This window comes from Argiope bruennichi, chromosome 10 (genome assembly GCF_947563725.1).
Source record: "Argiope bruennichi chromosome 10, qqArgBrue1.1, whole genome shotgun sequence".
NCBI lineage: Eukaryota > Metazoa > Arthropoda > Arachnida > Araneae > Araneidae > Argiope > Argiope bruennichi.
Window position 1 is genome coordinate 81,890,214 of NC_079160.1, and position 21,741 is coordinate 81,911,954.

At 26.3% G+C, this 21,741-nt stretch overlaps 1 protein-coding gene across 1 annotated transcript in view; it reads right to left on the reverse strand.

The window, feature by feature from the left end:
• Positions 1–327: 327 nt before the first annotated feature.
• LOC129989250 (anaphase-promoting complex subunit 1-like) overlaps positions 328–21,741 on the reverse strand; it is a 73,419-nt gene continuing 52,005 nt past the window's right edge. Inside the window, exons 32-49 of the mRNA XM_056097641.1 lie at positions 21,000–21,130; positions 20,820–20,898; positions 20,655–20,729; positions 20,013–20,077; positions 19,647–19,737; positions 19,363–19,473; positions 18,818–18,963; positions 17,092–17,178; positions 16,856–16,973; positions 15,755–15,832; positions 14,846–14,913; positions 13,638–13,713; positions 11,599–11,661; positions 11,004–11,090; positions 10,163–10,258; positions 8,385–8,571; positions 3,057–3,200; positions 328–447 (exon numbers count right to left, since the gene is read on the reverse strand). Of these exons, the coding sequence (XP_055953616.1) occupies positions 353–447; positions 3,057–3,200; positions 8,385–8,571; positions 10,163–10,258; positions 11,004–11,090; positions 11,599–11,661; positions 13,638–13,713; positions 14,846–14,913; positions 15,755–15,832; positions 16,856–16,973; positions 17,092–17,178; positions 18,818–18,963; positions 19,363–19,473; positions 19,647–19,737; positions 20,013–20,077; positions 20,655–20,729; positions 20,820–20,898; positions 21,000–21,130 (1,797 nt within the window). The 3' untranslated portion in view covers positions 328–352. The remainder of the gene's footprint in view (positions 448–3,056; positions 3,201–8,384; positions 8,572–10,162; positions 10,259–11,003; positions 11,091–11,598; positions 11,662–13,637; positions 13,714–14,845; positions 14,914–15,754; positions 15,833–16,855; positions 16,974–17,091; positions 17,179–18,817; positions 18,964–19,362; positions 19,474–19,646; positions 19,738–20,012; positions 20,078–20,654; positions 20,730–20,819; positions 20,899–20,999; positions 21,131–21,741) is intronic.

Here is a 21,741-nt window from a genome sequence, read left to right on the forward strand (position 1 = left end):
TGCTGTCTATTTTTCAGTACATTAACAAATTTGTATCTTCATATTATACTTTTCAAGTCCTTAATACGTTTCAAAATTTGTCATTATAAATTTTATGAAGTATTGCATTCAAATCTTTTTTGCCACAGACACAAAATAAAAATTTATTTACAATTAATTGATTAATTTACTAATTAAGTTGAAAATATTGAATCAGGAACATATAATTGCACAAAAATTTAGAATTCTAGCACATAAAAAAAATGAGCCTGAAGTCCATTTATACAATAAAATAAAAAAAATTTAGTAAATAACATTTTTATTTCAAGACAACAAATTTGTACAAATGTCATAGTACAAAATATATGGCAATTCATGATGATATTACAGATAAAATGGACATTATAGATGACACAGATAAATTAAAGTTGCGAAGGTGATTAAAGAGAGATGGTAAACTAATATCACCTGAAAGAAATTGGAAAAAAACAATAAGAATAAATTAAAAGTAAACTCTTGACTACTTAATAAATTTTTTTTTAAATTCATACAATAAACATACATGTATAACAAAATGTATATATGCTTGGATAATATTTCAAATGCCATGTAATACCAACTTATTTTTCTAGTTTATGAGAATGTTTTATTAAGCCCACAGATAAAGAAATAGGAAATCTTCCCCAATGGATGTAACAGCTTCTTCCATATCATAATCATCATCATTAATACTATTATAAAAAAAAATCTGACAAAAAAAGGTTTGTCAATCTTTTTTTTTTCTTTTTTCTTTTTTTTTTTCAATACCTTTAACTCACTAACACTACAAAGAAGTATTGATGAAAATTTAAGGTAAATTATTTTCATTTTGCATCAATGTGTTTTAGCTTATTGATAATGAAGACCTTTTCATAATTATTAAAGTAAATTTGTAACATAGACATTCCACCTTATGGAAACTATGATCAAATTTTATTTGCTAGTGGTACAGAATTTCTCATAATTTTTTACACATCAAAATATTGTTTTTCAGCATAAATTTTATATTACAAATTCAATGCTACATTGTCCAATTCTTTACTGATGAATAAAAGTAGTTTATTTGATGTTTATTAGAATTCTAAAGTGCTATCAAAGAAGCAATCTTCAATAACATAGTTTTTAAAAAATTAGGTGAGCTATAATTTAACTCTTAAGATGATTAGGAAAATTTCTACACATGATGCAATACAAAGAGAGCGAGAAACATTAGTGAAAGTGAAACTTGTACTTAAAAGGCAACAACTTGATATAAATAAAATTAAATTCTTTATTCTATAAAGTATAAAAAATGCATCAAGTTAATAAAGCATTTATATCAATCTATCATTAAAATAACTGCAAACTTTATGAGAATATCCTTCTTTAGCATTGGGAGAAACACAAGATTTAAGAGAAAGCATCAAAGATGTTTTGAATTATATAATCAAATGCCTCAACTGAAGGCAATTAATTTAAAACATATATATTTTTTTTTTCTCCTTCTTATTCAGCTTGTAGAATTCTAACCAAATTTTAGCAATAATTCATTAACAGAACAAGATATTTAACATTTTAAATTTAGAGATAATTAACATTTGCTAATAGAATAGTGCCAATTCTTCTCTCCCCCACTTCCCTCCAAATTTTAGAAACCTAGATAATGCTGAGAAGAGCTTAGAAGTTGAAATTATCTCATAAAAAAATTCCCTAATTTAATTGTCTCAGTAGAGATAATACAAGAGCACATAATCATATTTAAAATCTCAATTATTACATATTTATATAATAATATTGTTACTTATTGAAACTCTCTGCAGTAAACATTAAATTATTTATTAAGTATTTGGAATGTGTTTAAATATAAAAGTATTAGATTTAATTTTTAAATAGTAATTTTGAGAATATTGAGTAAGAAGCTTCAAGTATATTCTTTGAATAACACAGAATAAAAATATCAAACTAGTAATATCATCTTTTGTAATTTCAAAGCAGGGACTACCTTTTATTTTAAAACTTAATAAATAAGAAATCAGTGTTTCAGTAATCTAAAGAGACTCATGAAGCTTAAATAAACAGCAAATAGATTTACAACAAAAAGTATGAATAAAAAGATTTACTATATATGTAAACATATTTTAATAGTGCTTGGCTGAAAAGATGGAACTTTTGGAATTTTAACGTTTTTCCATGGGTGGCATAGTTTTCATACAAAAATTAAATGATGATAAAAGATGTGCCAGTCTACATCGGGATACAGGAGCAAAGGGAATAGGAAATTTTTCTTCCAGCAATTTTAATATGAGATTTTGATAGAGATTTCTTTGCCATATGTGTAGAATATTATATATATATATATAAAGGAATTGAAAATTGCATCAAGAGATAAGATAATATTTTAGAATCAAATTAATATGGGTAAAATAAAGATTAAAATTAGATTAAGATATATACACATATATGTAGTGACGAGCGCTTGTTGGCGAGCGCCATCTGCTGGTTGTTAGATGGAGTTGACGCTGGTTAGACGGGGAGCAGATCAGACGGATCTGGACGAGAGTAAAGACGTGTCAGATCAGACGGATCTGGACGAAGTAAAGACGAGACTAGACGAGACGAGACGCGACGTATTCGACGAAATCTACTGAATGTTCAATTCTTTTATGTTAATGTATATATATCCTAAATGTCCTAATCGTCCTAAATGTAATTAAATGTGCGTTCTAAAATAGTAGTGATTTCTGAGTCCTACATATATACTAAGAAAATTTTCTCATTAGAAATAAAATATCCCATAAGATTCAAAATTTAGTACATTTTCTGCTTCAACAATCAATGATTAGATGATAAACAAAAGCAAACTCCACTAGAATCATATTTAAAAGAAATTTTTACTGTTAGCAAGTTTAATCAACATTATGAAAGAGAAACATATTTAAATTCAATATATAAAAAAAATGTGAGTAATAAAATATATTCAATTAATGTAAACATACTTACTTATGTAGAGTAAACCCTTCCACCCTTAAAAACCAAGATACACAAAATTGAGTACTTACTGGGTGACTGTAAATTTGAAGAATTAACACCTTGTAAATCATGCATTAAGAGAAATCCAACCAAAGCAGAAGGATAATCAGGCAAGTGACTATCTTCAGGTGTCCAGTTTCGATTGATATACTGAAGTAAATAATTCTTCATTCCTTAAAAAAACAGATATGCTATCATAGTAAGATAAAATAAAAATTACCGAACATAAAAATTGTTCTATAATGTCTAAGTAAGCATAAAAAGGAAGAATTATTTTTGTACACATTAGGTGACTAATATATTGCTGTCAAGTATTTAATTCACCAACCAGATATTACTGAAAATATCATAATGAAAGTTGGTTTTAAAATATTCAAGACACCAATTGGAACCACATAAGAAATATGAGGAAAAAATATGTTTAATACTAAAATCAGAATTTGTTCATTACTTCATATTCTATAAAAAGATGTAAAAGGAAGTATTTGGAATGGGTAATATATATATATAGTTTCAAATTTTCTGAGTCAATGTGAGGTGATTCAACAGTTTTAAGGACATGAACTAGACAAATGATTTCTATAGTTAAAAAAATATAAATATTTAAACCTAAATATACAAAACAATTTCATAAAAAGTATAAATAGTTGTTATTGATCTAGTAAATAAATGACTGTGGATTTTACTGATAGATGATTTTAGTACATTCTTTTGTTTTGTATATGTATTCAAAGCATCGATTCTATATTATTTCCTTGCTTTTTAGACTTTCATCTTTAATTAGTAAGAACATTGTACTGATTATTATTTAGGATCATTTCTATTCCAATTTAAAAATAGAAGAACAGTTTGCACATTTCATTGTGTTATTTCTAAAGAGGCAGGATTTTGTACCGACGATTTTTCATTCAAAAATATGCAACAATCAACATTTATGAGAGCCATATCAAGGTCATTATTGATTCAGATTAACATAGCACAGCATGTGAGATTCAGAAAAGCTCAAACCATTACATATATGCATTAAAAAAAAGTATGAATAAAAAGATTTACTATATATGTAAACATATTTTAATAGTGCTTGGCTGAAAAGATGGAACTTTTGGAATTTTAACGTTTTTCCATGGGTGGCATAGTTTTCATACAAAAATTATATTTATAGTTCTCTCAACAGCTTGAAGAGACTCATCTGTTTCAATGAATAAGCATTTGCGATTCACTACTGAAATGCAAAGAAATTTATCCCTTTCTGAAACAGCTGATTATTGAATGATGAAAAGCGAAAATTTTTATAACAACGTAAATTTAAATGATCGTGAGAGAAGAGGGATTAGTTTAGACAACAAAGAATAGGGGTGCCCAGACTACACCAAAACCCAGGATTCATTAAAAAAGATTATGGTGTCAGTTTGATGGATGGATTTATACAGTAACTATTCCCATTTAATAATTACTAAGAAATTAGTTAATTTTGGTTGCATGCCAAAAGATACTGGACTTAGGATGGGATATGCTATTACATCCAACATACAGGCCTCACGTTGGATTTTCAGATTTCTATTTATTTCATTCAATGTAGAACTCTTTAAATGGTAAAATTTTTAATGATGCTGCTAATGCAAAATTACAATTAATAGCTTTTTTGCAGTAAAAAACAATGTTTTATGAACACAGAATTATGGCACTGCCTGAAAGATGGCAAAGAGTCATTGACGAAAATGATCATCATATAAAGAAATAAAACTATATTTTACAGTAAACATTTTAAATTTTTCCTTATTTAATACTAGCCGCCTTTGGCGACCAGCCGGTTCGCCAATCTTAATGTTCGTTAAAATTTTAATAATTAAATATTTTATGCAATTTCTACTTTAATAGCTTCTTCATCAAAATATTTTAAAACTTCAAATTTTGATTATCATATAATTCATTCATAATATTATAAAGGCCTTCAGTCATAACGTAATATGTATCTCTCTCATTTTCTGTTAGCACCCGTAGAATTTATGCTTTAAATTAAAGTGGAAAGAATTTATCTTCAATTAATATAATAATATTTTTTACTGAAACAAAGCATTTTTTTATAATCTGATTACTGAAAATAGAGTCACTCAGCGTTTAAACTTTATGGGCACTAAAGAATATTTTTTTAAATTTATGTAATATCTCAAGAGTTGGTCAACAAAATTTTCTTAGATTCATTATGAGCAGATCGATTCATTAACAATGTTTAAATTTAAATGCATCAAACACTAAGAAAATAAAACGAATCGTTTAAAATAAACGGTTGAAAACAGGTTTTAAAAAAACTACTTAAAAAACGTTGTACTTAAAACTATAAGCATATACATGTTGTCATGGCAACAATCAGAACAGAATGCGCATGCGTGAATTTTCTTCGCCGGTTACGTAACGCAAATACGTGATTTTTTCTACGCCAGTTGGGGTAACGCTATGCGGATTAGAAATTTTTAATTTCCTTTATTCTGTTTTATTTTAATTCAAAAGTACTTCAGAATGAATCTGAAAGATTGATTCATTAACAATGTTTAATTTTAAATGCATCAAACATTAAGAAAATAAGCAGAACCGATTGAAATAATCCGCCGAAAAATTTTAACCCTAGCCTCATTACTGTTGGGAGAAAAAAACAACGGAAGCCTTTCTCGTTTGGCGCTGGGGATAATGGAAGATTTTTTTGGCGGAAAAGTTGGCGGTGGGGAAAATGGAAGATTCTTTTGGCGGGAAAGTTAGTTTTTAATTAATAATTAAAATTCTAATTAAAATTTCAAAAAAAGGGACCCCAGGTGCACATTCCCGACCTCTAAGGTATACATGTACCAAATTTGATAGCTGTATGTCAAATGACCTGGCCTGTAGAGCGCCAACACACACACACACACACACACACACATTGAGCTTTATTATAAGTATAGATATAGATTTGCAATCACTTAGTCACCACCTTAAAAATTCCTAGAAAAATTCCTATTTTATTGATATCTATACCTTCAACAACATTTGCAAGGCATTAGAAACACACACACACACACACACACACACACACACACACACACACACACACACACACACACACACACGCGCGCGCGCGCGCACGCACGCACGCGCGCACACACACACGTACGCACACACACACACACACACACACGTACGCACACACACACACACACACACACGTACGAGCGCACACACACACAAAAAAAAAATTGATGAAATTCAGAATTAAATAGGCTTTAAAAAAAGACATTTAAGACTTAAGTTTTAAAAAATGCTTTTGTTTAATTAACTATACATTAAACTTTTTATCAATTATTTACGAGGTATAACTAGATCCATTTGACTATTCTTAAATAAACAAAATATAGAGAAACAGAATTTCGAAACTTAGTCATGTTTTATAAATAAATTTTGCCCCTATATGTTTTTTCCCTGTACAAAGTGATGGAAAAGTTTTCAAAGGAATCTTCAGAAATTTTTTGTATACAGGGTGTTGCCGAATTCGACCGACAAAATCAGAGGAGTGATAGTAGGCATCAAGAGGATAAAGAATCACCATACAACATAGAGTCCCAAACGACGTTTAGTAGGTGAAAATCGCAAAAATATAGGAAGTCTGAGAATTACTGGAAAATGTAAAAAAATAATTAAATATTAACAAATGATGTTTCAAACTATGAGTTTTTTTAAAAGTGAAAGCACATTCTTAAAAGTTTTTTTTTTTTTCCATGTAGGTAACATGCAGATTTGATGACCCATGGGGTTGTAAATTAGAGAAAACGAAAAAGTATCTTAGGACCATTATTTGCAAAAATATTAAAACTTGAAGAAAAAGAAAAATGTGAAAATGTAAGGAATTTTATACTCTTTAATTTGATATAAGTATGTATATACATTCGTGAGGTGTTTTTACGACAAAAAACAAAAATGGGCACCAGAAAACATCGTCGCAACATCGGTACCGATGTTTGCAGAGGGTATTGTCAAATTCGAAAAATAAATTCTGAACGGGGATAGTAAGCATTAAGTAGATGAAAAATTATCATGAAACATAGGGTCGCAGTTAACGTTTTTCCATGAAAATTGCACAAACAGACGTCGGAAAGACAATGAATCTGGCGAAGAGAATGACCCAATGAATGCGAGTATTAAGAATAAAGTAATTGAGAAGAAGAAGCCTTCTCGGATGTAAATTTTTCATGTTTTCGAGAAAAATAAAAATAGGCAGCAAGTATTCATTAATGAACATTGCAGAATTGATGGTCGTTAAACTTCATTCGCAAGCAACATGTCAGATTTCACGAATGCAACTAAAATGTGCTGATGCATCATCTTGCATTAACCAGTGTGGCGTACAATTGTCGGTGTTCCCTGCAGTAAATCCGGAGGAAAGTGCTGCAAGAAAACAAGGTACTTTGCGCCGCTGAGGCATTCGTGCAGAAGATATGGCCTCAATAGATGACCCTGCCCAGATATTAATGTTAAACCTATGTTGTAAGTTCGACGGATAGTAATGTAGGGATTTTCAAACAACCGAATATGCGCATTGTGCATGTTGTAGACGCCTTCTCTCGTAAAGCACGCTTCATTTGAGAATAAAACTCTGGTAAAAAAGTGTGCACCTTCCTGTGTAGTATCAAGCATCTAGCATGCGAATTCCACCCGATTTGCGATTTTCACTTAAAAACGTTAATTGCGACACTATGTTTTATGGTAATTTTTCATCTCCTTAATGCTTTCTGCAAATATCGGTACCGATGTTGCAGCGATGATTTCTGCTGCCAATTTTAATTTTTCTTGAATATCTTAAATATTCCCAGGTTTTCATACTACACGCTTATATCAAATTAATGGATATAAAATTAATTACATTTTCCAGCTTTTATTTTTCTTCAAGTTTCAATATTTTTGCAAATAAGGGTTCTAAACTACTTTTTCGTTTTCAGTAACTTGCGATCCCCCTGGATCATCAAATCGGCATGTTATCTACATAAAAACTTTTAAGAATTTGCTTTCTCTTTAAAAATGTCATAGTTGAAACATCATTTGTTATTTTTTAATTAATTTTTTACATTTTCTAACAATTTTCAGACTTCCTATATTTTTGCGATTTTTACCTACTTCTTTATCCTCTTGATACCTACTATCAGCACTCTGAATTTGTTGGTCGAATTCGGCAATACCCTGCATATTGAAAACTATTATTATGTCAAAAATTATGACCATTTGAATATTTATCAAAATCAATATCCTTCTTACGAATAAAGGTTGACTCTTAATATTTTAAGATTATTGCTAATTTCGGCAAATAATTATACATAGAAAGAAATTCAATATACCTTTAACTGCTTGCTTAGCAGATCTCTCTACTGAACTGGATATTGAAAGACCAAAATCTGGTCTGAGAAGCATCAAGTTATCATTATAATGAGAAGAATATCTTTTAATCCATTTTTCGTAAGCAGATACCATTTTTACTTGCCATAAATCAAAAGTGTGGTAAGTGAAATTATTTATCTTTGACACCTAGAAAGAAAGCAAATCACTGTTTTACTATTGAAATGCTTATGTCAATATTTTTATGAACATAATTTTTTTTAGTTATGATTAATGCTTTTCCTTTATCAATAAAAATTTCAAGACATAAATACAATGAAAAAATGAGGAGAAAAAGAAAAGCTAACAAAAATTAACATTATAATATATATAATTAAATGACTAAAAATTTCTATGAAAAAAATGAACCATTAAAAAACACAAATTATAAAGAATTTATTCACAGATTTAAAATTGCATTCAGCAAATAATTTTACATAAAAAAATTCAATATTAATAAATAATAAATAAAACAATTTTGACAATATAATGCTTCAACATTATGCAATCAAATCTGACCAAATTATAAAGTTTTGAATATCGTTATTTTAGGAAAATCAGCCTTGAGAAAACTTCTTTTGCAGATTGACATATTTGTTTTAAGATGTCCATGAAAAGATCTAAAATTATACATTTTTATAGAATAATAATATTCAAATTTTCATAATTTAATCCTTTAAACTTCTTTAGAAAAATAGTGAAACTTTTTTAAATTTAAAATATAAAAAAAGAAAAATTTCACAAACATTTTATAAAATATGATTAACAGGACAGAGGGTTTGTAAAACAATTTAAAATTTTTTATTCATCAAAATATTTATTGACTCAAAACATATAAAATATAATTACTTGTTCCATTTAGAACATTCTTTTTATTAGATGTATATATCTATTACTAAAGATTTAGAAATTGGCATTGGATTCACTTAGATTACTGAATTAATGATATAGATATTATCATGGAAAACTTTTTCTTGCATTCATTTTTTAAAGTAAATATCATATTTCATAGTTATTTCATTTCACACAGATACATGCTGAAAATTAACCTATTCTGTATTTAGTTTACATTAAGAGTTAACTTAATCTTTTAATTTGAGCTTTCTTCTAAGTGATGGCAGCATGTTGTTAGAAACTAAATTTTCCCATACACATATAAAGTGCTCAAGTAAATTAGATTTTATGTTTATTTTGTGCAAAAGAAATTGTTGGAAAATATGCTTAAAACATTTAAAAAAAAAAAAAAGATTCAAAATAGGAACTTAATTTATTTATTAATTGGTATCAACTAAAAAATAGTTTTTTTTTTTTTTAAATTAAAGAAGATGCAAAATTTATTTTTGTGCTGTAATAAAATTATTGTAGAAAAAAGCCAACATGTCACTTAATTTTTAATTAATTACAATTGCAAAAAAAAAAAAAAAAAAAAAAGCCCTAAGGTATACATTCCATACTTTCCAAAATATGTATGAAGGAAGTTTGACATCTTTGGGTCAAACAGTAAATAAATAAAGAAGATAATGAACAATAAAACACATTAAAATGTTGACAGTTAATTTTTTCATATTAGTGTATGAAAGATGGTCAAAAAATAAGGTTTGATAAATATTTTCCACTATCTTAGAAAAACTACAACATATTATATTCTTTCTATAAAAAAATTTAGAATGTAGTTCTTGATTGGTAGATTTATTAAAAAAACACATTTTAGTTTACATTTAGGAAAATAATATATATGTACCTGAATCATTGCAACACAAACTGGAAGTGCTTCCATTTTTTCCAATGAAGCACATTCAAATAAAAACCCACACATTTTCTGCTGCCATTCTTTTTCCTAAAATAAACAAAGCAAATAAAAAAAAAAAGTAAAAACTAGAAATTATTGGGAATGGAAGAATCACCAGTTATGCAGAATGCATATATATAAACAATCTTAAGAAGAAGAAGAAAAGAAAAAAAAAAAAAAAAGTTATGAAACTAAAACCACAAAAAAATAACCAAAAAAAAAAACTAAAGCTTTATTTTTAAAAACTTATCTTAGTTATTTATTTATCAATTGTTTTTAAACATAATTAAAATTGTGATAAATGATTTTTTTTCTTTTCTTTTTAATTCCTCAATGCAAGACTAAAGATAATTTTTCATGTAATATAATAATTATTTACAATCTCACTAAATCAATATCCCAAATTAAATAAGTAAAAGTTCATAATAAATTTTTTTGATAATAATATATTTCATTACTAATCAAATAACTTTTGCAAGAACAACATCTCATGATCAAAAGGCAATTTCAAATGATATGTCCTTGATCGTGACATATTGTCTTGTCCCTCAGTTATTTATCTACAATTGCTTTGAGTTTCTGATCTTTTTATATAGATAAAAAGCTGAGTCCAAAACAATTTCATAATTTAAAATTGTTTCCTGCATGAAACTTGAATATGTTTTCACGATTGTTAAAAAGAAAACAAATAATAAATGGGAAACTAATTCTTAAATTAAAAAATATCAATTAAATGCTTTTAAAGTAATACTAATATAAATTAAATAAATTAATATAACTGGGAGAATTTTACCTGATCACTTGTAGCAGCTGGAGCCAAAAAGCAAGAAGCAAATTTAAGAGCAACAGGATCAGATGAGAAATTGGATATCTGGACATTCTTCAATTAAAAAAAATAAACAGGCTTAATTAAATATTACCAGTTTTGACATATTAATAATGTCGAGAATAAAATTTTAACATGGAAAAATGAATTAACATGCAAGAGACATTTATAACATTATTACAAGCAAAAATTAAAATTGGAATATTTAATGATGATCAATAAAGATCAAGGAAAGTTAAGATCTCAAAGATTATTCATAATATGTTTTACATTTTATACTTGAAAATTTTCTGTTCAGTGCATGTAAAAAGTAATAATTTTCCAAATCAAGCAAACATAAGATATTAATCGAAATAAGATACTAAATCAAAAACTGAATGTTTCAGAATTTTATAGAATAAGTAAGAAGTACATAATTAGTGATTTATTAGCATTGACTGCTAATTTAGAGCAACCTTTTAAAAATAGTTGGTAGGAATATTACACATATAACTATACTTGGTATAATTAATAATACTTAATAGGTATATATTACTCATATAATAAATTAAAATATATTTACTTTTATATTCCAGGCATGAACATTATTCCATATGTAAGATTGTGCAAGTAAGCTCCTAAAACCCTAAAAAAAATTATCACAAAATTTTGAAAGTGAATTTTAAACCAAATTGATTTAAAAGCATTAAAACTCTTAGCTTGTGATCTTAAAAAAAAATGATCTAGGACATATACATACACTTTTAGAGCTTTTTAGAATTTGATAAAAATCATTGCAATAAAAAAACAATTTAAAAAAAGAATCATTTTAACCCTTAACTCGGGACGTGCAGTCTGTGAAACCACTAGCGATGGATTTTCAGTCACCCCTATTCTATTTTAAGCTCAATTGAATGAATTGACCCTGTAGCTTCCTGTTTTGTGACTTTCAATACACATGCATTTTTTCAACCAATTTCAGTGGATGCTTTTTAAAATAATTCAGTTATTTCTTTGAGTGCGGTCTCTAAGACCGCACCTCCCTGTCAGTGTCCCAGTGACAAACAAGGCTTAGCAGATGGCGCTAAAACTTGGGCCCCGAAATATCATCCAGTTTACTGATTCTATTACGAAGCAGTGCTCTAGACACTTTTAAATGAAGCTGAAAGTGATTTAAGTGATACGGATAATTGTACAGAAGAGTTTTGAGATGAAAGTTCGCATTCAACTGATTCTGATATGTATGCTCAAACGTAATTAATTTTTCTAGTAATAATGTATTTTGAAAAATTTATAAAAGATATTAATATACCAAGAGATATTTATACAGAATTTATAGGTTGATTTTTATACTAGTTTTTAACCTGTATGTTAAAAATGCCCTAGAAAACCGTGCTATGAGAGTCACACAAGCCGATAAAAAAAAGGGCCAATTTTACCCTTTGTCAATTTTTTTATTTTTCATATAATTGTTGAATTTTACATTATATTGCCTTCTGTATACTTTCATATACTGTAAAAATAAATATGATTTCAAAAATAAAAAGTAATAAGTTTTTTTCAAAGATATTATTTACTGTAACATGTAATTTGAGAAGAAAATATATGATCCAACGGATTTATTTTTTTCAATAATAATATATTTCGAAAAATTTCTAAAACATATCTATATATCAAGAAAAATATCTGTAAAATAGTCAGTTTTTCATACTAATACATTCATTAGAAAATTTAATTTGAGTGTAAATGAAATGCAGTCTCTAAGACCGCACCTCCCCAATTAAGTCCTAAAATTTCACCTCCCCAGTTAAGGGTTAAAAGATTCTATAAAAAAACATTTAAAAGTATGTGCAAGAGACATAGATCTATAATTAAAAATCATGACTGAACTGTATTAAAAAAAAATCTGAGTTTCAATCTATTGATTAAATTATTTTGAAGATATAGACTGAAATCATTCATGTTTTATAACTTAGCTCTACTAATAACAAATAGAGTTACCACATGAAATATTGGATATAATGTTTTCCAACATCTATTTATTATATTTTCCAGCAAATTTTGTGCGAATACAAAAATTAAAATTTTCTAACTTTTTGCTTGTTATCCAATTTTGATTATATTTTAAATTAAATATGAAATGATTATTAATCACAAAATAATTCAGCTTTAACCAATTATTTATATTTTATTCTTCATACTTGAAAATTTCTTGTTTCGATGCATGAAAAAGTAACTATTTTAAGGAATGTTTCATAAAAAGAGTGAATCCCAAATCAAGCAATATAAGCTATTGACCAGAATAAGCTATTATATTCATATATCAATATCTTAAGGTTTTATAGATTAATTATACTGTACATAATTATTGGCTCATTAGCATTAATCACTAAATTACAGAACATTAAAACATGCACAGCTTTAAAAAAAGCAAAAGCAAATAATTCAGCAAAAATAGTCATATAAATAATAATGATATATGTGAAGCAAAAAGAATCTCATAATAAAAATCACATAATTATTTTTTTTAACATGGATTCTAGCAATATATGATCAATATATTAATATCATATCACATCAATGCTAAACGTGCATTCATTAAAATAGTCAATATATACTAACTTGAGGATCTTCACTATAAGGCAAACATCCAGCACTCTGCATTACATGAAGAGTTCCTCCATTTTCAAGCAAATTACTAGCAAAATATGTGATATATCTTAAAATAAAACACTTTCAAACAATTCTGATTTTTAAATAAGGTAAATATATATATAAAAAAACTTCAATTGTGGAAATTTTAATCTTCATATGAATAGAGAAAAGAGGAATGTCAGATTTCAGGATAAAAATATTTTTTATGTGTGTCTTATCAACAGTAAACAAATTCTTTTTCCTTGTTCAACTCATTTTAGAAATAAGTAAATAGAAAGTTGAAAAAAAAAATTTAAATAGCTTTATAAAGAACAAAACTAAATTTTAAGCTGAAATAAGATGGCACAATTTAATAGAGGATGCTAAAATTAAAAAAAAAAATTATGTTAAAAAAAGCATTTTAGAAAGAAAAAAAAAATGCATATATGTTGACTTTTGATTAAAAGTTTTACATATACATATATATAATATTTAATTAATGAACAGAAGAAAATTGTTCCAAATAATTCTATTTTAAAGTACAAGATATATAAATTATAGTTAAATTGACACATCTTTTATTATTCTCCTCAAGAAGGAACTAGTTGAGAAAAATTGCTAAATATACAAACAACCTTCATTAAAAAAAAAAAAAAAAGCATTTTATCAGCACAGAAAGGAAATGTGGATGCAATAAAGAAAAATCAAAAATTCTACCTTAAATCTAAATTAAGTCTTAAATTATTTGCCAATTTTAAATTAATAAAAGCAAATAGTCAACAAAATTTAAATAAAATAAAAATCAATAGAAATTAACATTTTATCTCTAAATTTTTTTTTTTAAAATATTCATTTGTAAAAAAAAAAAAAAAAAAAAATATGCATAAGTATTATTTTAATTCTCTTTAAGCTCTTTATTTCTCTCTTAAGCTCTTTAAAAATAAAGCAATTCTTCAAAACTGAATAATATATGAGGGGAAAAAAACATACAGTGCATATTCTTTTTAAAATGAATTAAACAATTATTTGAATATCAAATAGCCAGAGTTGAAGTTAAATTATATTTTAGAAGCAGTAAATTATTCAGAACAATAATGGTTAATCATTTGTTAATTTTTTTTCCTATTCACTTATTTTTCCTTAGAGAAAAAATACTTAAGAATTTATAAATTTACAAATAAAATTTTTTTTCTTACCATAACACATCCCAATTTTCATCGCGATCAAAAACAATTGGCCAATATCTGGAATCTTCAATGATAACCTATAAAATACTTCATAATAAATTTTTTTTATATAAAAACACTTCATAAAATATTAAGAAAAGAATATCTATGCTTTTTTTTAAAACATATTATTGTAAATTAGAAACAATAAATAAGCTTATTTGAAATGTAAGATTAAAATGTTTTATTCCTGATTCATTGGATTTAAAATATTGGAACCATTTTTTTTATTGAAAAATACATTTATCATGTGAATCCGAATCCCCGTCATTTTTTGGTTAAAGTTATAAAATATTTTTTTTAACTGTATATCCATCTTAATAGCATCAACTGCTCAAATGATACTATATTTAACTTTCATTGAATGTCAAGATCTTTTTTACATTACATGGCTGACAAAACACTGTTATCACATGAGAGATGATTTACAATAATTAAGGGTAAAAATTTTATGCCAATGAAATATAATAGGTTTCTGATCAAACTATAGATAGTATTACTTCTATGTTGTGTAGTGTCATGACATGCATAATGATCAAATTCACTGCTAATGAGAAAAGACAAGAATAGGCAAGGCATCAGGCAGTTAAAAGAAAAATTTCATCTTTAAATGACTTAAATTTTATCATAAAAATTAAGCACTTTATAAACAATTTGTAAGTATTTTTATCGAAAAAATAAGAATAAATTTTAAAATAGTATTTTTTGTTACAAAATTATGAGTTTGATAAAATAAATTAAGTTGGGTATTAGTAAACATGATGAACATGAGGTACTTTAAATTCTGCAGTTAACTAGTTATTCTGCAAAAATTGTAAGAATAACTATAAAGAAGAAAACAAAGAAATGCAATTTAAATAAAGTTTTAACAAAGCATACTTGTTTCAAAAATTTCAGCTCTGGAAGTATACAGGGGGCTTTGACACTAAACTCAGCATTCTGATAATATGGAGTATCCTGAAATTTAACAAGTTCATTTCTGAGAATAAATAGAAATTTTAAATAACGAAAAATTAAATTTACAAAAATATTTGAAAAAAGAACAATAAAAAACATTTTTTTTAGAATATACAAACAATTTAATTTGCTAGATTAACACCTTGTTTTGATGTGTCACAAAGTTTATTTTTAAATGGACAAGATGTTTAAGAAAAATTACAAGATTCATTTCATGCACCCCTAAAACCCCCATGCTAAATAATTACACTCCATTAAATGATTGCAGGTATTAACTCTCCCTTTTAGAAATGCAATAATGGCATTCTTGATAGATTGCACAAAAGATATACATGCTAGATTTTCCACAGAAACATATTTTAAATTGCAATCCTTAATCCTAAAGTTAAATACCTGACATGAGGCACAACAATTAGTAAATTTATGATGGATTTTGATAATATGAGATCAGAGGCAAAAAATTATTAAAAGATTTCACCAAATGATCAATACTGTTAACTCTCTGCAAGCTTAGCACTGTAATAAATGTCAAATATATTTTAAGACCTGCTAGGGTTTGAAGCAAAAGTATTTAAATACTAAATAAATCATCATATTAAATGGGTACCAATTTAGATCTAATTGTTACATATTTCAGTAAAGCTGGCTATCGAGACAGGTTCCAATACTTTAAGACTAGATAAAGAGAAGAATTTAAAAGATTTCTGTTTCATATTTAAAAAAAAAAACTATGCACCATCCGTTATATACCATTTAGAGCAAGTCAAAGACTGCAGCAGTTTTTATAATTTCCTTTGCCATATCTTCATAAGTTTTTAGAAAATTATAAACATTAAAAATAATATGGAACATATTCAAGCCAAAGTAAAAAGTTAAAAGCATTTGATGTTTACACTAGGATTGAAACACTGGAATCAAAAGAATCATTTGCTTAAAGATTGTAAATCTAATGAAGAAATTCAATGAGTATTTCAATAGCCCATATATCAAAATTTATAAGAAAAAATATATTCATTAAATTACCTTGAATTTCACTTTAATATTGACGTACACAGGTTTGTTTGAATCGATTAGTCTCGGAATAATTAAACGAGGTTCAACAGCAAGAACATATAAATGATAGAAGGCTTGTAAATGATACCTGAAAAACAATTTTTAGATTATTAGTTAATTATAGTCTTTAACATAAAAATGATTAAAAGAAAATTAATCAATATTCTAATAAATAAGTATGAAATATAACATTAAAAAACACTTACCGATTATCATTGCTATGTTGGGGAAATTTTGGGAAAAATGCACAAACCAAAGCTCCAATAGAAAGAGGAGAGGTACTAAGAGTAAATCTATAGGGGGGAAAAATAATAAAGATCAAACTACTTATGGTACTTTGTAAGAAAATTCATTAGGCCCAAAAATTTGTTTTTCAGTTTTATTACAAAATGTGCTGATGGTACAACAATAAATATAAAAAAGCTCAGCAAAATATTTGAAAAATTATCTCTGTCAGATACTTTCCAGAAATGTATTTTTTGGATTCAGGGAAAAGTGAAACAAAGAAATTCAGCAAAATCTTGATTAGAATTTTTTGACAATTATAATATTTTATCTAGATCTTGTATATAAGAAAGTAAAAAATCTCCCCCCCCACAATTTTAATTTTTTTTCCAAAATAAAAGAATGAAAGTATACACATACAAAATGAAATGATGCTTGAATTATAACTTCAATAATATGGGAAGAAAAATTAATATAAAATATTTTAATATTAATTTATTAAATACAGTATAAAGTGAAATATCTGAGGACAAAATGGCTACTTCAAAAATGAAGAATGCTATTAATACTAAGTTGGATGAATTTATAAATGCTCTTGAGGATAATCATTAATAGAAATAAAAGAAATTCTATAAAATATGATCATCACAAAATGTGACAACTAAATTCACTTGCAATATTCGTATATAGTACCTATAATTTCAACACCAACCCTCCACTTAAATTTTTTTTCAAACAACTTTTTAAAATAGATTGTGTGCAACCACCATTAGGTCAGCCTTAGACTGGTCCCCATAAAGTGCTGAGCAGAATTGACAAAACAATTATCACTGATATTAATAGTAAAAAAATCAACACTTTTTCTTGATTGTATTAAACCAGCTCACGTCTTCCCAAACACTGCAGAATTTCCACCTAAAATGACCAATAACTTGAAAGGAGCTAATAATAAAACATCTACAACTGATCTGTCCACAATAGTGATAAAATCAAGAAGATGTGCATATTTTATGAAAACACTGGTTACTTACATCATAATTAGAATTTATTTTTATGCGTGTAAATATAAAAAATTCTGTGCCTAAATTCTATTAATATGGATACATATTTTTTGCATTTAAAATTTCTATACATATTTTTTCAAGCACAAATTCTCAATAAACTGGTTTATATTTGAATTCATTTATTCACCCTTAGTCTCTTGAGTACACTTTGTGGTAAACTCAAAATGAGCCACTACAACTTATGGCAACCTGTAAAATCTTTTATTTTTTTAAATTTTTTTTTTTGGTGTGTGTGTGTGTGTGTGTGTGTGTGAATTTATTGTGGAAGTAAATGAGGGGGAGGGGAGAAAGGAAGATAGTGTTGCATTGTAAAATAGCAACAGGAAATAAAATGCATTGTGAATAGTGGATAAACTATTTCATGTGATGAATAACATCTCAATTTCATATAGAGGAAATCTATCTTGTTGGTAGATACTACAAAACAATAACACAAAGCTCAGCTTACAATCGTCTAGATTCCAATGGTAAGTATGTTGAAAAATAATTCAATACTTGTTATATTGATTTTAATAAATATATCCACATTTACTATATGTACACAGACAATAAAAAAAAAAACTTTCATGATTATAAATATTTTTTAAACAATTTAAAACATTTTGTAAACACTCAATTTTTATAAAATACTTATAAAAATTACCTTCCACCACCTAAAAACAATAATCCCAGAGCCATGTGAGTGACCATATGAGAGCCATATAGAACATAACTAGCTGCTTGGCTTATTCTAGATCTCAAATGTCTGCATATACGAATTACATCTAAGTCACCTGTACCAGCCATTACCTAAAATGAAAAAGAAACAATAAAACAATATAAAAGTAACTATTTTAAACATGTAAAACATAAATTTTAAAGGAAATATTTAATGTCTAAAATAATTTTACTTTGTGGTATTAACAATTATGTAACTATTTATTTATGTAATATTATAAAAGAAGCCAAGCAATTCCAATTAATGTTTCTATGATTACATAATGAAACTTTTGTTGAAAATAAAAAAGTTGAAGAGCTATAAAAATTTTATTTTTCCAGAAAAAATGAAATGGAAATGTCTTGAACCAAAAATAGACTTTTATATTTAAAATCTAAAAGTACCTGCATTATATCAAATGTTACAAAAAAATCAATAAGATAATAACATCTATTATAATTTCAGAAGTTTTATTTTGTAAAAGTACATACCATTGCTAATGATAAGACAACAACATTCAAACAGGTTTCAATTGTACTTCTACCGGCTTGCTCACCGACATGTTTTCGAGATAGAGATAGAAAATGTTTGGCATAATTCATCTGCAAATAAAAGTTTGATGTAAATAAAAAGATTCTTTTAAAAAATATATAAAAAATCTATCAGCTGGAGGAAATTACATAAATATACAACGATTCCTACAAAATAATACTTATGTTTATTTGCGCAAATAAATTCAATTGAAAAGTAAATGAAAATATACCAGTACACTAACCAGAATTTCAAAAGCTTCTGCATTAGCAGATCCTGCAAATTTAAGTCCGACACAAAAACAACCACCAGCAATTATATTGCAATATGCTTGGCTAAAATCAAATAAAAAAGTAAAATTATCATATGCATGAAAACAAATTTATGTTAAATGCATCATAAAATATCAAAAAGACTGATAGCAAATGTTACATAAAATAAGGCATAATAAAGGCTTGATAATGAAAAATAAAAAAAAAATTATTAACTATACCAAACTTTATTTAACTTGCTGAAAATATATCTAGTTAAAATATATCTCAATTTTACTGAATATGTATAGTCAAACAGTTGACAATTAAATTATTAAAATAGAAATGATGAAACTTACCTCATGGTTTCATAATCAACATCAGCATGAGTAACACCTCTTTGAAATGCATGTTTAGAAACAATCTAAAACAAAAAGTGTTACTTCTTTTCAGGACACAAATTAATTAACAAGACAGAAATAAATAAATTTAAAAAATTCAAACTAAGATATCGCATTTTAATAAGATATTGATCAATTGATAAGATTAGGATTAAAATTTCATTGATATTTGATCAATTATGAGAGAAGAATTATAAAAATAAATAAATAAGCAAATAGAGATAAAAAACAAACAGTGAAAATTGAAGTGCGGGAATAAAAGATATTTTTAGTATATAAGAATTTTTATGCACAATAAGAAAAAGAAGATAAGTTGCATAGTATTAGATGCATTTCGTTATACTTCCATAAAAATGAAATATATAATACTTAATTTATATATAAAATAATTTAACATGTAAGTTGGAAGATAATATTTAAAAAAATATTTTAAAATGCTGAAATCAAAATAATCAATTCAGTAAAAAAACATTTCTGAATTTAGGCTCTAAATTAATAATTATTTAATTCATTGGTAAATAGTACTTAGTTATATTTTAGACACATTGAATCCTCTAAATCTTTAAAAATTTAAATCATTATTTATAATACAAAAGTTACCTCTGGAAGATGACTTTCAATCCATTTCATAGAAGGATGAATGGAAGACCACAAAATTAGACCTTTGCTTATAGTCTAGAAAAAAAATATGCAAAGTGAATGTTTAGAATGTGAATGATAAACTCATTAAATATTAAATATTATTTCAAATCACAAATAACTTACTCGCAATAACAAAAAGTCAGGGCGAACCATATCTAATAAAAATTGTGTATCTGGTGCAGTCATCCATTCTGCAATTGCTCTAAAAATTGAAATAAATAAAATGATAGCTGTTGTGTCTTTTTTTTTCTACATTACACACATTTTTCAATGCATGAATTTAGTGTAAAATAAGATTCTTACTGATTGTCACTGTCAAAGAACATCATTCCTAATGCAAGAGTTGCACCTGGACTTGTTACATCAACATTTACATTATCCCCTTCACGAATTTGATAGCTTGGTGATTTATGCTTTTCCTTATGGATTCCAGTCTGTAAAAACAATGATTCAAATCAAAGAAGGATTCAAAAATTTCTCAAGTGGGTAGCATTACAAATTGTTAAAATAAACTCCTATATAAAAGAGAAATTTAAAAAAAAAAACTTAATTACTTAAAAAATTAATTATTTAAATATATAATACTAACGAAATATGGAAAACAGTTTTTAAATATTAAATGGTGTTTCATGGGTGTTTGCAAATGGCTGGCAATAGAATAAGATTACTTCTTTTGATAAATATACCAGCTTAAATAAATGAATTTTTGAAATTTTCATATCTTAAAAGACAGGAAAATCGAGCAGAAAACATCTCATACTATTTAATATGGTTTCATTGAAATTCAAATACCTGATTACCCATTCTGGCATACCCTCACCTTCATATATGCAAAATAACTTTAAGATTTCTGAATTTATAATTTTATTTTTTGTATAGAATTTATTAGATCATTCAATTTAATAATTACTTTCTTAAAATTTAAAAAAAAAAAAGTTCCTTTCCAAACAAATCATATTTGGAAATTTTGAAAAATCATTCTTATATACATGTTTTCCAGTGCCTATCTATTCTATCTATATTTTATACATATTATTTATAATTA